The 14,920-nt window shown below is 50.4% G+C and overlaps 1 protein-coding gene and 1 pseudogene across 1 annotated transcript; one reads left to right on the forward strand and one right to left on the reverse strand.

Moving 5' to 3' along the window:
- Positions 1-756: 756 nt before the first annotated feature.
- SOX3 (SRY-box 3) lies at positions 757-2,877 on the forward strand. The gene has a single exon (XM_027534915.1). It carries the CDS (start codon positions 757-759, stop codon positions 2,110-2,112), a length of 1,356 nt encoding a protein of 451 aa, XP_027390716.1. The 3' UTR covers positions 2,113-2,877.
- Positions 2,878-12,944: 10,067 nt separating this feature from the next.
- LOC113888177 lies at positions 12,945-13,252 on the reverse strand (annotated as a pseudogene).
- Positions 13,253-14,920: the final 1,668 nt, after the last annotated feature.

A 14,920-nucleotide genomic window follows, 5' to 3' on the forward strand; every position in this document is an offset into this window, starting at 1 on the left:
TTCGGCCCGGCCGGGGCGCCGGGCAAACCACCGAAAGCTCGCAGCCCCACTGCGCCCTGCGGTCCCCAAGCCTGTCTCCCGAGCCCCGCTCCCTGACCCCCGCTCAGTGCTGGGAGCGCTGGCCCGGGGCTTCCCGGCGGAGGGTCCTACCGGAACGGGGCCGATTCCAGGGAGGGCTTCTCGGAGCCCAGCACCGGGGTACCTCCACTGTGCCCCGAGTCTCCAAGGCCGCCTGGGTAGCTGGCCGTGTCCTGTGTCCCTTAGCGCTGGCAGCAGAAGCGGTTGGAGTACCTCCGCGCAGACAGCGGGAAGCTGTGCAGGGTGGCCCCGGGACCGGACGCCCCCCGGCCTTGACAAAGTTGTTTTCGGAACCCTGTGGGCGCCCCCTGCCTCCTCCCCCCCCAAACCGGCTCGCGCCCCCCTCCCCCCTCCGTCACCTCCTCGAGTTTCGTTCTTTCAAACTTTTTGAGACCCTAATTGGTGGTCCCTGAGCGGCTGTCCGGGACTCCCGCCTCCTGAATAACTCTTATCACGTCACCAGGCCCCAGAGAGGCGTGGGGGTGAACGAAAGGACTCCCCGAACTTTTTTTTTTTCCAGCCTGGCCGAACAAGGGCTCCGTGATGATTGGCCAGGGCGCATCACTGCAAGCCTGTCAATCACCGGGCCTCCGGGTGGCTAGGGGCGGACCGAGCCCCAACCCCGGGGGATCCGAGCAGGTATATAAGAAGCCCGGCGAGCGCCCGACCAGACTGCGAATGCGACCTGCCCGAGACCACGCATCAGGTGCCAGCAGCCTGCGGGGTCCCGCTGACTTGGCGCGGACCACTGCGGCCAGCCTGCCCTTCCCGCCCGACCCGCGGGCCCAGCGGCCCCCAAGCGCCCCTCCGACGGAGTCCCCGGGCCTTTTCACCGTGGCCGCTCCAGCGCCGGGAGCGCCTTCTCCTCCCGCCACCCTGGCGCACCTTCTTCCCGCCCCGGCCATGTACAGCCTGCTGGAGACTGAACTCAAGAACCCCGTGGGGCCACCCACCCCAGCGGCAGGCGCGGGCGGCCCGGCAGCCCCGGGCGGCGCAGGCAAGAGTAGTGCGAACGCCGGCGGCGGCGCGAACGCAGGCGGAGGCAGCAGCGGGGGCGCGAGCGCCGGGGGCGGTGGCGGGGGCGGCGGCGGCGGCGGCGGGGGCAGCGATCAGGACCGCGTGAAGCGGCCCATGAATGCCTTCATGGTGTGGTCCCGCGGGCAGCGGCGCAAGATGGCCCTGGAGAACCCCAAGATGCACAACTCCGAGATCAGTAAACGCTTGGGCGCCGACTGGAAACTGCTGACGGACGCCGAGAAGCGGCCGTTCATCGACGAGGCCAAGCGGCTGCGCGCGGTGCACATGAAAGAGTACCCGGACTACAAGTACCGGCCGCGCCGCAAGACCAAGACGCTGCTCAAGAAGGACAAGTACTCCCTGCCTGGCGGCCTGCTGCCCCCCGGCGCCGCGGCCGCCGCCGCCGCCGCCGCGGCCGCCGCGGCCGCCAGCAGCCCGGTGGGCGTGGGCCAGCGCCTGGACACGTACACACACGTGAACGGCTGGGCCAACGGCGCGTACTCGCTGGTGCAGGAGCAGCTGGGCTACGCGCCGCCCGCGACCATGAGCAGCCCGCCGCCGCCGCCCGCGCTGCCTCAGATGCACCGCTACGACATGGCCGGCCTGCAGTACAGCCCCATGATGCCGCCAGGCGCCCAGAGCTACATGAACGCCGCGGCCGCCGCCGCAGCCGCTTCGGGCTACGGGAGCATGGCGCCCTCCGCCGCCGCCGCCGCCGCCGCAGCCTACGGGCAGCAGCCCGCGGCGGCCGCCGCCGCCGCTGCCGCCATGAGCCTGGGCCCCATGGGCACGGTGGTGAAGACGGAGCCCAGCTCGCCGCCGCCCGCCATCGCGTCGCACTCGCAGCGCGCGTGCCTCGGCGACCTGCGCGACATGATCAGCATGTACCTGCCGCCCGGCGGGGACGCGGCGGACGCCGCCTCGCCGCTGCCGGGCGGCCGCCTGCACAGCGTGCACCAGCACTACCAGGGCGCCGGGACTGCCGTCAACGGCACGGTGCCCCTGACCCACATCTGAGCGCCCGCCGGCGCTCGCAGCCCCTCCGCCCCACCCCGCCCCTGCACCCCCGAGTGGGGACGCCTTGTTGTTTAGCTTTGCTTGCCTGGGACTGTTGCCTTGTACCGATGATGGGGAGGATGGAAAGTTTGGCTGTAGCTGTCGGGGTTTGTACGAAAACTGAAAGGAGTCCGGAGCGGCGGAAATGGGACTTTCTCGAGCTCGCCGGCCCCTCGCCGCCTTCCCTCCCTTCCCCTTCTGTAGGCTGGGAATCCGCTGTGTTGTTTGCCAAGAAAAAGCCGCCCCCCCCCAACCTCCTCCTCCTCCTCCCGGGTTCCTGGGTTTTTCTGTTGCATTTGAAAATGTTGTCGCGTTAGTTTGCTGTTAGCCGAGGAGTGAGTGAATGGGGCAAACGGACTCGGGTGAGGCTGGCTTGAGAACTACAACGCCTCCTCCCCCAGTCGCGTTGCATCTGTTTTCCTCGTGGGCTCGGGGTGGTGGGGGGTGGGAACTGACCGCCGCGGCGCGGCAGCCAAGGCCGATGTTAATTTATAGCCAGGTGTGCGTGTGTCTCCCGCCTCGCCGCCCCTGGCCGCAGGACAGCTTTCTGTCCAGTCCGCATTTAAGCTGTTGAGTTGGTGATTTCTGCCGTGATCTGTTTGATATTTCGTCGCGCTAATGTATGTGGATTTCGTTTGGGTGGTAGGGCTAAGGGGCTATTTTGTTTCAGGGTTTTCAAGGTTTTATTCAGTTCCTAAATGAGAGATCAATAAATTTTATAACCAACATAATGGAGTCCTGGTAATTTTGCGGGCCTGAAACTTTAGGTGCGGGTTAGGGAGGGAACCAGTCCTCGGTACTGCGACCGTGGTCCGGTCCCGGGGCCGGGGGTGGGGGGCCTGGGGGGAGGCAAGCGTGATCTGGAACGGTTTCTTCTGTAACTACTGGTGATCGCAAACACGGCGTCTCTCGGTATTTTCAACTGAAACTCCAAGGAGAAAGCGATTTGTCTTTCCGGGAGCGAGCATACTCAGGCGGAGGCTAGCACCCCGCGGCCACGCACTTGTTGATCTCGGCGGCGGCAGCCGCCACGCGGGGCGGGGAGGGGCGGCCGCGGAAACTGGCCCCGAAAGGGGGCACATTTACCTTTGTGCACTGGGGCGGGAAGATACTCGAGTCAAGCCAAATGATTTACAAACGAAAACTCTTCGGAAATCTCAGCCTATTAAACAGAAATAGTTCAGGACTCCCTAGCAGGAAACCAATACATTACGACCGAGGTGGCTGAAGCGGCAGAGCCAGCATTCAACTCTGGAAGGTGTGGTTTTCAACAGTCCACCTTAGATTTTTGCAAAGATCTCTGAGACTCCTCCGATGGCTTTCTCTTTTTGACTTGTCACTCCAGCCCACTGACTGGTTTTCTAGAAGAGGCCCCCTCTCAACCCGAGCCTCTAGCTAGTTTTCGACTCCCTCTCTCCCCCTACTCTCCCTCCATCCCTGACCCTTGGGATTTCCACTGTGCCCCCCGAAAGGCCTTTGGTTTTGCGCCTGGCCACTCGGCCCCAGTGAATCTGTTTGAGGCCTAGGAAGAAAACAAATAGAACCAGTGTTTTTTTACCCCCTCCTCATCTGTTTGAGGTGATTTCCTTAATCCCTCTAATCCTGTTACCTCGCTATCCCAGAATAACTAAACTCGGGCTTTCCAGTAAGCGCGGCCTGGTGTACTGTGTTTTATCCTCTTCCACTCCTGACCACAGGTTTCTTTGCTTGAGGTCTGCTGGACTCGGGGCGACAGGAACTCCCGTTAAATTGGTCTGAATTCCACATTTCCAGCCGGCTTCCTTTGTGCGGGCTGACCATTCACCTGCGAGCCGGGGCGGGCTTCGCGGGGGGTGGGGGGTGGGGTGGAGGAGGGGCGGGGGTTTTCTGCGGCTTCGGGGGTCGTGCCCGCTTTTTACACCTCACTGCGGATCCCGGAGACTTAAGCTCACCACGCCTCTTGGAGAAAGGTCGGGTCTCCCTGGGAAGGCGGCACCACCCCTCCCCCGCAGGCGCTGGCACTGGCCTCCCCCGACGGTACCGCACGGGGTGGGAGGCATCCCGGTCGTGATGCACCGACCTCGGCGCATCGCCCTCCACCCGGTGCTCCTCCCGGGCGCCTGCTGCGTCCGGTGTGGCGAGGCCTCACTACCGCTCGCTCCCCTTCCCGTCCCACGGATCCCGGGCCCCGCCGAGCGGGTCGGCGCTGCCAGTCCTGCTGCCGTGACTGGAGAGCAGGGTCCCAGGCTACCAGGTTCCCCTCCACCCGCGGTCCGCGTCCAGAGGGGTGGGGGGGGGGGCGGGAGGCAACTCTCTGGTCATATCCACCCCCTATTCGTATCTTTCACAGTGTTTGGGCGTCCGTAAAAATACCTGTCCGTCGGTTACTCTGGGTTCAAATTGCTAGCAATTGTGGACCCAAGTTTGGTCTGAAAGACTCCGGGCAAGGGAGGGTTGAAAACAAGCAATTCCGCCCCACTGAGGGGGCGGTGCCAACGCGGGAATAAATTGATACCGCTTCTTTCCAAGAGTCCATTGTGCTGCTGCCTTCTTAGAAGTGCCAGGGTCACCCTTTCAACCGGTCTCACACACTACTGGCCCCCCCCCCCCTCTCTAAACATCCACGGCTTTGTGCTCTACTTTGTCCGATTTCCAAATTGCCTTTAAGAGAAAGGATTTCATCAATCAGCACATTTGGAGGATTTAAATATAGATGAAAGATAATTGTTTTTTAACTTCAGCCACAGGAAAGAGAACTGCACTGGAGTGCAACTTCCATCCCCTGGGCCAGAGTTTCCAGACTAGCGCAACACCCCCTCCTCCTCTTCCACTCCTCCCCCACGTCTATGGGGACAGTTGCCCCTCAATCTGTTTTCTAGCTTAGGGTTCTGGTCAAATTTGATTTGAAATAAGGGTTCTGAGGCTGAAATGGCAACAATAACAAAATCTGGTCAAGCCCCAACTCCTGCCTTTGGGGACTTGTTTTACACATAAGAAAACTGGCCCCTGCACGGGAAGTGACAGTGCTCAAGGTTGCTTAGCTGGTCTCTGGGTGCACAGGGGAACGGGACTCCCAGGCCTGGTGGACGCCTGACTCTGCCACAAGATGGAGAGCAACTGATGAAATTCCAGCTTCAGCTGCCTCTCAAGCCCTTAATCTAGTGGGGTCTCTGTAGAAAAGATGTAATTTCTGACATACAGACACCTAGTGGCCAATGCTTGGCAAATGGTGAAGTGATGGGCGCCTCAGGTCCTTACAGAGGGATAAACACAGTCCATCTTTAGTGTCTCCTGACAGGAGCAGAGTTATCTTTTGATGGGAATTATCCCAGGGACGGGGGAGCCTGGTGGGCTGCTGTCTCTGGGGTCGCACAGAGTCGGACACGACTAAAGCGATTTAGCAGTAGCAGCAGCAGCATCCTACATGGAGATGTTCTTTGCTGGCTTGTCTCTATATCTTCCCTCATTAATCTCCTGTCTAAAAATCTACAGGGGGAGAGGGCATCCAAAACACAGGTATAGATTTATAAACAAAGACGTTCATCACAGACCTGCTTGTGATAGTAAAAGTTATACCCAACCCAACTGTTCAACAGATAGGAAAAGGTTATGAAAATTCCTTTTCCCCCAAAAGACTACTTTGCAGATATTAAAAATTGTGCTGGGAGAGATTACAATGACACAATACAACACTTAAAACAGATCTAAAAGAGCAAGACGCGAAAAAATATATTCAGTACGTGTGACCTACTGAAGTATGTATGAGTCGGAGAACATACAAAAATGCAGGGTACTATCATGAATATTGGTTAGTCTTCCTTCTATTTATTCGTACTTCAATTTTCTCTGATAGGACTGTATCCCTACTATCATCAGAAAAGTCAGCTTTAAAATATATTCTCTCCCAGTCACAAATACAGAAGTGTGTCTCCTTGTGAAAGAAGAAAGTTCAAGCTTTCCCTTCGTTTGTTTGGGGTAAGGGGGGTCGGGAGCCCCAGCAGCAGTAATTCCCCAGCTCTCCTCCAGATCGGGGGCTGCAGTGAACACAGCAGAGCAACCCCCTGCCAAGCGCCCTCATCAGTCAGCGGGAGCAGGAGCAGATTAGTGACGGCTCTGTCATTCTTCGGACCCACTCAGTGGAGAAAAAGACCTCCTTGGGAGCCAAGCTGAACAGCTTGGACCGCGGGAAGCAGGGGCCATTGAGGAACCAGAAAGCGCATAAACCCAGGAGCCTGCAACTCACTGCCCTCTTGGGAGGGGGGTTCGGAGCAAGCCCACAGGGTGTGTCTGGGCCAGGAGGGGAGGGACTAGGTGAGCACCCAACTCGCACCCACACAGCCGAATGAACAAACATGGTCGGTTGTGCCCCTTCTCCCCGTCACTGCCATCTTCATCCACACCACCATCACTGCCTGCCGGACCACTGCCATGGCCTCCTACCTGTTTTCCCTGCATCCACTGTGCTCCTCACCAATCCACTCTCCCCAGAGTGTCCTGTCAACTTTTCAAACAGAAATCCTATCAGTGTCACTTCCTTTCTTCATAACCTTCTAGTGACTTCTTATTGTCTGATCAATGCTGTGTCCTTCTGTGCCTCTCTCCTCCAACCCCTACCTCCCCCACTCCCACCTCAGGATCCCCCTGAGAAATGTTTGTTAAGTAAATCATGGTTCCTGATGGTTTCATATCTAAATAAAATTTGAAGTCCAGTAGTTTTCTCAGATACAGATTATTATGCACTGTGCTGTGCTTAGTCACTCAGTCATGTCCGACTCTTTGCGACCCCATGGACTGTAGCCCGCCCAGTTCCTCTGTCCATGGGGATTCTCCAGGCAAGAATACTGGAGTGGGTTGCCATGCCCTCCTCCAGGGGATCTTCCCAACTCAGGGATCGAACCCAGGTCTCCCACACTGCAGGCAGATTCTTTACTCTATTAGCCACCAGGGAAGCCCTTACTATGCACAGTGCACTTTTCATCTTGCATTGGCAAGATTCCCCCAAATCTCCATATCAAGCACAGATTTCTTGATAATTAAAAAAGTCTACTAGCAAAAGTACATAAATTCTTCCCTGCCCCAGTGCTTTTGAATGTGCTGTTCCCTTTTCCTGGAATGTTCTGCCCCAAGCTCTTCCCTCAAATGGTCCAATGTTGTCTGCAAGGTCTCAGTTCAAACATCTCTTCTGGTGAAAGTGTCCATGAAGCTCTACTCAAGAACAAGATAGGTGTCCTGTTTTAAACTCTCACAACACTGGACCCTCTTCCCAGCCCTGATACCAGTGGTCATTTTACATTTGTGTGATCCTGCCAATCGCTGGTCTCACTCCTAGTCTGTAAGTTCCTTGAGGGCAAAGACGGTGCCTGGTTTGTTCACGAATACCGAGCACAATGCCTATTCCGTATTAGGCTCTCAAAAATACATGTGGAGTGTTTACTGTGTGTTTAAGGAATAGGGGCTCTGGGGACTTGAAACTAACAGAATGAGTGCAAGCCTGTGAAAATCATCAAGAATGAATCTGCCACTTTGGCTCCATCCCTTACCAGCTGTAGGCTCTTGAGGATACCATTTACACGGAGGTTCAAGTGGGAACAATAATGTCTCTGGTTTGTTCTGAGGGTTCAAAAAAAAAAAAAAAAGATGCTTTGAGCACTGAGCACAGTGTCTGGCACTCAGCCTTGTGCAGTATGTGTTAGTGATGATTATTACCTTCCTTAGGAGCCTCTGTTGACTCTTCAGGGAGGAGCTAGTGCTTTCTGGTCAAATTCTATATTTCCCACTATTACAAGGGATGTTTCTCATTGCTGAGGCCAGTTCTTGCTATAGAAAGAAGGCAAAATAAAAGATCACCATTAAAAATGAATGGATCCTATGACACCAAAAGCATAAACACAAAAGAAAATAAAAAGCTGGACTTCATCAAGATTAAACAGTTTTGCTTGCAAGGGCACCATCAGCAAAGTGAAGAGAAAACCCACAGAATAGGAAGAAATATGTATCAATCATATATCTGATAAAGGAATTATATCTAGACTGTATAAAGACTTAAAATTAATAATAAAAAACCAAATTACCCAATTAAAAATGGGCAAAGGAAGTGAATAGTTTTTTCCAAAGGGACTATACAAATAGGCAACAAGCACATAGAAAGATGCTCAACATCATTAGTCATTGAGGGCAGCAAATCAAAACCACGATGAGATACTACTTCATGTCAACTAGGATGGCTGTCATAATTCTTTAAAGATAGGCACTAACAAGTGTTGCCGAGGATGTGGAGAATTTGAATCCTTATATAATGCTGGAGGGAATGTAAAGTGGTAAAGCCACTTTAAAAAGCAGACTGACAGTTCTTCAAAAATTTAAACATCCAGTTACAATATGACCCAGAAATTCTACTCTTAAGGCTAACAAAAACATAGGTTCACACAAAAATGTGTTCCCTAATGTTCACAGAGGCATTATTCATAATAGCCCTAAAGTGGAAACAACCTAATTGCCTCTGAACTGATTAATGGATGAATAAAATGTAGTATATCTATGCAATGGAACATTATTCTGCAATAAAAAGGAATGGAGTACCGAGACTTCCGTGGTGGTTCAGTGGCTATGACTCCATGCTCCCAGTGCAGGGGGCCCGGGTTTGATCTTGGTTAAGGAACTAGATCCCATATACTGCAACCAAGATTTCGAGTTCCACAACTAAAGATCCCACATGCTGCAACAAAGACTGAGTGCAGCCAAATAAATAACTATTAGAATTTTTTTAAAAAAGAAAAAAAGTGAGTACTCATATCAATATATATACAAGGTTAGTATTCACACATTTATTACCTAGCTCTGCCAGCAGTGAGTAGGCCCAGAAGCAATGACATCTCAGTAACAACAAACACATCTAAGTATCCAGGTCTTGGTTTCTAATATCATTCTTCAATGAAAGGAACCAGGGATCTTTGGAAAAGTGGCTGATTCTAGAACTGGGGCCAGAAATATACAAAGTGAGTCTAGAGTATCCTGCAGTGCCAAAAGGTAAGGAAAGGTAAGAAAGAAGGCAAAGAAGGAGGAAAGAAAGGGAGAAAGAAAGGAAGGAAGGAAAGATGAAGCCCAATAATGGAAGTGAGTCAAAAGGACATATTATTTGTTTGTTAGCCGCTCAGTCATGTCTGACTCTATGTGACCCCATGGATGATAGCCCACCAGGCTCTTCTGTCCATGTGATTTCCCAGGCAAGAATACTGGAATGGGTAGCCATTCCCTGCTCCATGGGATCTTCCCAACCCAGGCATCGAAACTGGGTCTCCTGCATTGCAGGCAGATTCTTAATGGTGTGAGCCACCAGGGAAGCCTCAAAAGGACATAGGAGCCACCTAAAACAGTTTCCAATGACCAAATCTGGATAAGTTTGAGCAACAAAATGAATATAGTACTGGATTATAACCCAGAGAAGGCAATGGCAACTCACTCCAGTACTCTTGCCTGGAAAATCCCATGGATGGAGGAGCCTGGTAGGCTGCAGTCCATGGGGTCGCTAAAAGTCTGACACCACTGAGTGACTTCACTTTCACTTTTCACTTTTATGCATTGGAGAAGGAAATGGCAACCCACTCTAATGTTCTTGCCTGGAGAATCCCAGGGACAAGGGAGCCTGGTGGGCTGCCGCCTATGGGGTTGCACAGAGTTGGACACGATTGAAGTGAGACTTAGCAGCAGCAGCAGCAGGATTATAACCCAAAGTATACAACAAATAGGCACCATCCACACTGATATAAATAAATAAGCAGGGACTTCCCTGGTTGTCCAGTGGCTAAGATTCCATGCTCCCAATGCAGGGGCCCAGGTTCAGCCCCTGGTCAGGGAACTAGATCCCTCATGCTGCAACTAAGACCCAGCACAGCCAAATAAATTAATATTTTTAAAATAAATAAATAAGTAAATACACGAATGAGGGAAGGGGAAGAGACAAATCTGTGCGTAACTCCCCACGCCTTAAGTGTGGGCTAGTCATAGTGACTACCTTCCAAAGAGAACAGTATGGAAAGGGGGAAAAGAGTTAACATTGCAGCTGAGAAATCGAACAAACACTATCTTAGCCAGAAGATTAAAGTCAACATTGGCAATTACAAGTCATGTTGACAGTATGTACCTTGACATGATGTGACAAAAATGGTATTTTTCTGCTGTGGCCCCAAACCCATAATCAATCTAATGATTAGGAAAACATCTGACAAATCCTGACTGACGATGTTATTATTGTTTAGTCACTCAGTTGTGTCCAACTCTTTCACAACCCTGTGTAGGGTAGCCTGCCAGGCTCCTCTGTCCTTGGGATTTCCCAGGCAAGAATACTGGAGCGGGTTGCCATTTCCTTCTCCAGGGGACCTTCCTGACTCAGGAATTGAACCTGTGTCACCTGCATTGGCAAGCAGATGCTTTACCACTGTGCCACCAGGAAAGTCCCAACTGAGGATACTGTACCATATATCTGACCAGCAATCCTCAAAACTGTCAAGGTCATAAAAAGCAAGGAAAGTCTGAGAACCTGTCATAGCCAAGAGTAGCCTAAGGTAACATGACGATTCAACATAATATATGATGATTCAAAGTAATATAAATGTAATATGGTATTCTGGATAGGATCCTGAAACACTCAAATGACTTTAGGGAAAAACTGAAGAAATCTTAATAAAGCATGGGTTTATTTAGTAATAATGTATCATTGTTGGTTCATCAATGTCAAGCGTGTACCATACTATTGCAAGGTGGTAATAACTGAGGAAACTGGGTACGGCAGTATATGGAGAGTCTCTACTACAGCCTCAATTTTTCTGTAAATCTAAAACTTCTAAAAAGTGAAGTTCATTTTTAAAAAAGAAATGAAGTATTGATACATACTACCACATGGATGAACCCTGAAAGCATTATGCTAACTGAAAAAGGCCAGTCAAGAAAAACTACACATTATATGACTTAATTTATGTGAATATCCAGAATAGACACAACCATAGAGAAAGAAAAAAGATTATGGACTGCCTAGGGCGAACTGTGGTGTTGGAGAAGACTCTTGAGAGTCCCTTGAACAGCAAGGAGATCAAACCAGTCAACCCTAAAGGAAATCAACCCTGAATATTCATTGGAAGGGCTAAAGCTAAAGCTCCAATACTTTTTGGCTACCTGATGTGAAGAGCTGACTCATTGGAAAAGACCCTGATGCTGGGAAAGATTGAGGACAGGAGGAGAAGGGGACGACAGAGGATGAGATGGTTGGATGACATCACTGACTCGATGGACATGAGTTTGAGCAAACTCTGGGAGATGGTGAAGGACAGGAAAGCCTGGCATGCTGAGTCCAGGGGGTTGCAAAGAGTCACACATGATTGAGCAACTGAACAACAACAAGGTCAGGAGGGATTGAGAAGAATTGGGGAGTGACTGTTAATGGGCACAGGGCTTCATTTTGGCGTGATGAAGAAATTCTAAAATCAATTGTGATGATGGGTGCACAACTCTGATTATACTAAAAACCACTGAATTGTACATTTTGCCCAGATGAATTTTATAGTATTGAATTATATCTCAACAAAGTAACTGTTTAAAACAACAAAAACAAAATGTTCTGGTGGATGACAGTAGGAGAGGTGTTTGGTAGGCAGCATGTCCAGTCCTAGCGGCTGCCATAAACACCAGGTGCGATCTCAAAGTCAAATGTACTCTCCTAACCAAAGCTGTTAGAGCAGGAAGAGTCCTCAGTCTGGCGTTCTCATTTTATTGCTCCATCAAATTTAATTTGGGTTTGTATGGTAATAAAAGCCAATTCCATCTACTAATATTGCTAAAAGAATTCTCTCTGTTCGCTGCTTTATTAATTGCTCAATTGAAATACCATGGATTATTTCCAAGCACACAGTTTGAAACACTCAGAATTAGCCTGTGCACTCTATTGTAAAGCGACCTCCAAGGTGCCTTCTACCTTTAAGAATCTTGTACGAGCCTCTCAGTGCAGGAACGGGATATCTGTAATGTCAAAAGCCCCAAGCAGCTCAGCAAAATTGGAATGGTAACAAGCTTCTGTGCTCACACCCTGGGTAGGATAGTAGTGTCAACACCTCCAGCAGAGCTGATAGAGCTGTCTTTCAGTCTGTCTGCAGGCTCTGTTTACATTCTGCAGGTTAGCTGGAAACACTCTCACCACCTCCACCCCCTGAAAAAGATCTCTGGGTCAACTTGACATCTCCTAGATGCTCCATGTACTATATTTCTTCCTGTAACAAGCTCTCCTGCTATGTTGCTTTATATGATTTCTTTGCAAAGAATAAATTAGGCTGAGTGTGTAAACAACATATAAACTCTAGAGATGTTGACAATAATTACAAGCAATGGAAATCAACAGCAGATGTGCATAGCAGTCTCTCAACTGGAGCTTATCCCATTTGGAGAGGCTCAGGTACACCTGAAAGGTGGAAGGAGTCATGAACATTTGGAATCTTTAGTGAGGTGAAACTGGGTTGCAAATATGGCTGCAAAGTGAAGGGAAAGTATTTTATTTTATTTTTCTGCATCTTGGTGATCACGTTTATTGGAAGGGGTAGAGAAAAAGTAAAAATGCCATTTAGCCTAAGAATTTGTGAGTTATCTGCAAATCAATTTATTTCAGGAGTGGAAGAATTCTTGATTATTCCTTAACATAAAAATGTAGATAGTTTCTCTCTCTCTCTCTCTCTCTTTTTTTTTTTTGACAGTTTCTCTTTTGAATATCTTCTAGGTTTAAAGCGGCAGTCATACAAAATCTCCTGCTTTCCACCCTGGATAAATTCTTCGTTTCAGTCAACTGTAAATGGTGGGACCACTAGCACAACACCATCTCCCCAGACAAAGAGCATCAGAATATTCCATTTTGTTGATTTATATATCTCTTGAAATGCTTCTCCTTCACTTTCTATAGTTGCACAGTTTCTTCCATATTTCCCAATATTGTGCTTAAATATTGATTGTAAGCATGTAACCTGCCTCAAAGTTCTCTGTTGTTTCTCATTTTCACATAGATTTTCTCATCCAGGCTGAGCCTGAGATGATCCAGGGGCTCTTCTATGGTGTTGGTAGTTTGTTGCCGGTCCATGTGGTCTGCCATGTTTGAAACCTGGAAAAGTATTTTAGAATGAGAGGCAACTGCTTGGGAGAAGATATACATAGACAAACACATACACAATCACCAATAGTTTTCTGATGATACAGGACAGTCTTTTAACTGCTGAACGTGTCTAGGGTCCTGGCCTTGGTCTCTGCACGTTTAAGAGTCACCTCTCCATTGGTCTTCCCAAAAGTTCAGTCTGTATGGTTTTACTGAGCCTCAGATCTTTGGTCCCAACTGCCTCTTGACTGTAGTACTGTCCTGCTGCTGTTGCTGCTGCTAAGTCGCTTCAGTCGTGTCTGACTCTGTGCTACCCCATAGACGGCAGCCCACCAGGCTCCCCCGTCCCTGGGATTCTCCAGGCAAGAACACTGTAGTGGGTTGCCATTTCCTTCTCCAATGCATAAAAGTGAAAAGTGAAAGTGAAGTAGCTCAGTCGTGTCCGACTCTTAGCGACCCCATGGACTGCAGCCTACCAGGCTCCTCCATCCATGGGATTTTCCAGGCAAGAGTACTGGAGTGGGGTGCCATTGCCTTCTCCAAGTACTGTCCTACAGTCCATCAAATTTTGACTGGACCAAACTAACTCATCATTATCCTCCCGAAACCAGCACTTCTCTATTTTCCATCTCGATTAAACAGCACCCCTGTCTGCCTAGACATTTCTTTCCCCCTCACACTCTAATTTCCAACCAGTTCCGGAATCCATCTGTTCTTTTTTCTCATTGCCTTAGTTGGGGCTTGGTGTTACTTATCCGTTGCTGTGTAAGAAATAACCCCAAATGTTAGCAGTATAAAACAACATATAGTAACTACTCACCATTTCTGTGGCCAGGAATCCAGGCCTGGCTTAGTGGGTTCCAGGTTTCTCACAAGCTGCAGTCAAGGTAGTGGTTGGGAGGAGAGCTGGCTCCAGGCTCCAGTGGGGAAGGATGTGCTTCCAGTGTCACTGACATGGCTGTTGTTGGCCTGCCTCAGAAACTCCACTTCCCAGTTCACTCAAGTGGCTGTACACCAGCCTCGGTCCCCACTGGCTTTGACCACAGACATTGGTGATTTGCCATCTGGGCCCCTCCATAGTACAGTTCACCACATGGCAACTGGCTTCAGAAGTCACAGTCTTTCTGTAATCTGATCTTGGAAGCAATATCCATCATCTTTGCTGTACTGTCGTAATTTGTCTTACTAGGGCCAGCCTGCAACCGAGGGGAGGGATTCCACAGGGCCTGAGTATCAGGAGGTGGACAGCTTCATCCACCAGAGAGCCATTGTCCTTTGTCTGGACTCTCCCTTGTGAACGAGCATCCTAACTCCTCTCCAGGCCTGTAGGGTCTCCTGTGCTAGATCATCCTCCCCACTGAGTCTTGGGTGACAGTTCCACAAAAGCTATCTGATTCTGTAATTTCACTTCGAAAGAACCCCTGTTGGCAACCTGTGCTGCCATAGGACAAAGTCTAAACTCCTTGAGCAGCCATTTGAGGCCCTCCATGATCTGTTCTTGGCTTCCTCATTCCTTACCACCACGCACATCCCAGCAGAAATACTCAACTTCCCATGGCTCCCAGGTTCCCTGAAATGAGCCAGGTTCCTTTTGACTCTTTCACAATTTCAGGTGATTCAGAAGAGCGTGTGGGCCTCTCACTGCCCGCTCTTGTTTTCTGTCACTCA

The sequence above is a fragment of the Bos indicus x Bos taurus genome, chromosome X, assembly GCF_003369695.1.
Source record: "Bos indicus x Bos taurus breed Angus x Brahman F1 hybrid chromosome X, Bos_hybrid_MaternalHap_v2.0, whole genome shotgun sequence".
NCBI lineage: Eukaryota > Metazoa > Chordata > Mammalia > Artiodactyla > Bovidae > Bos > Bos indicus x Bos taurus.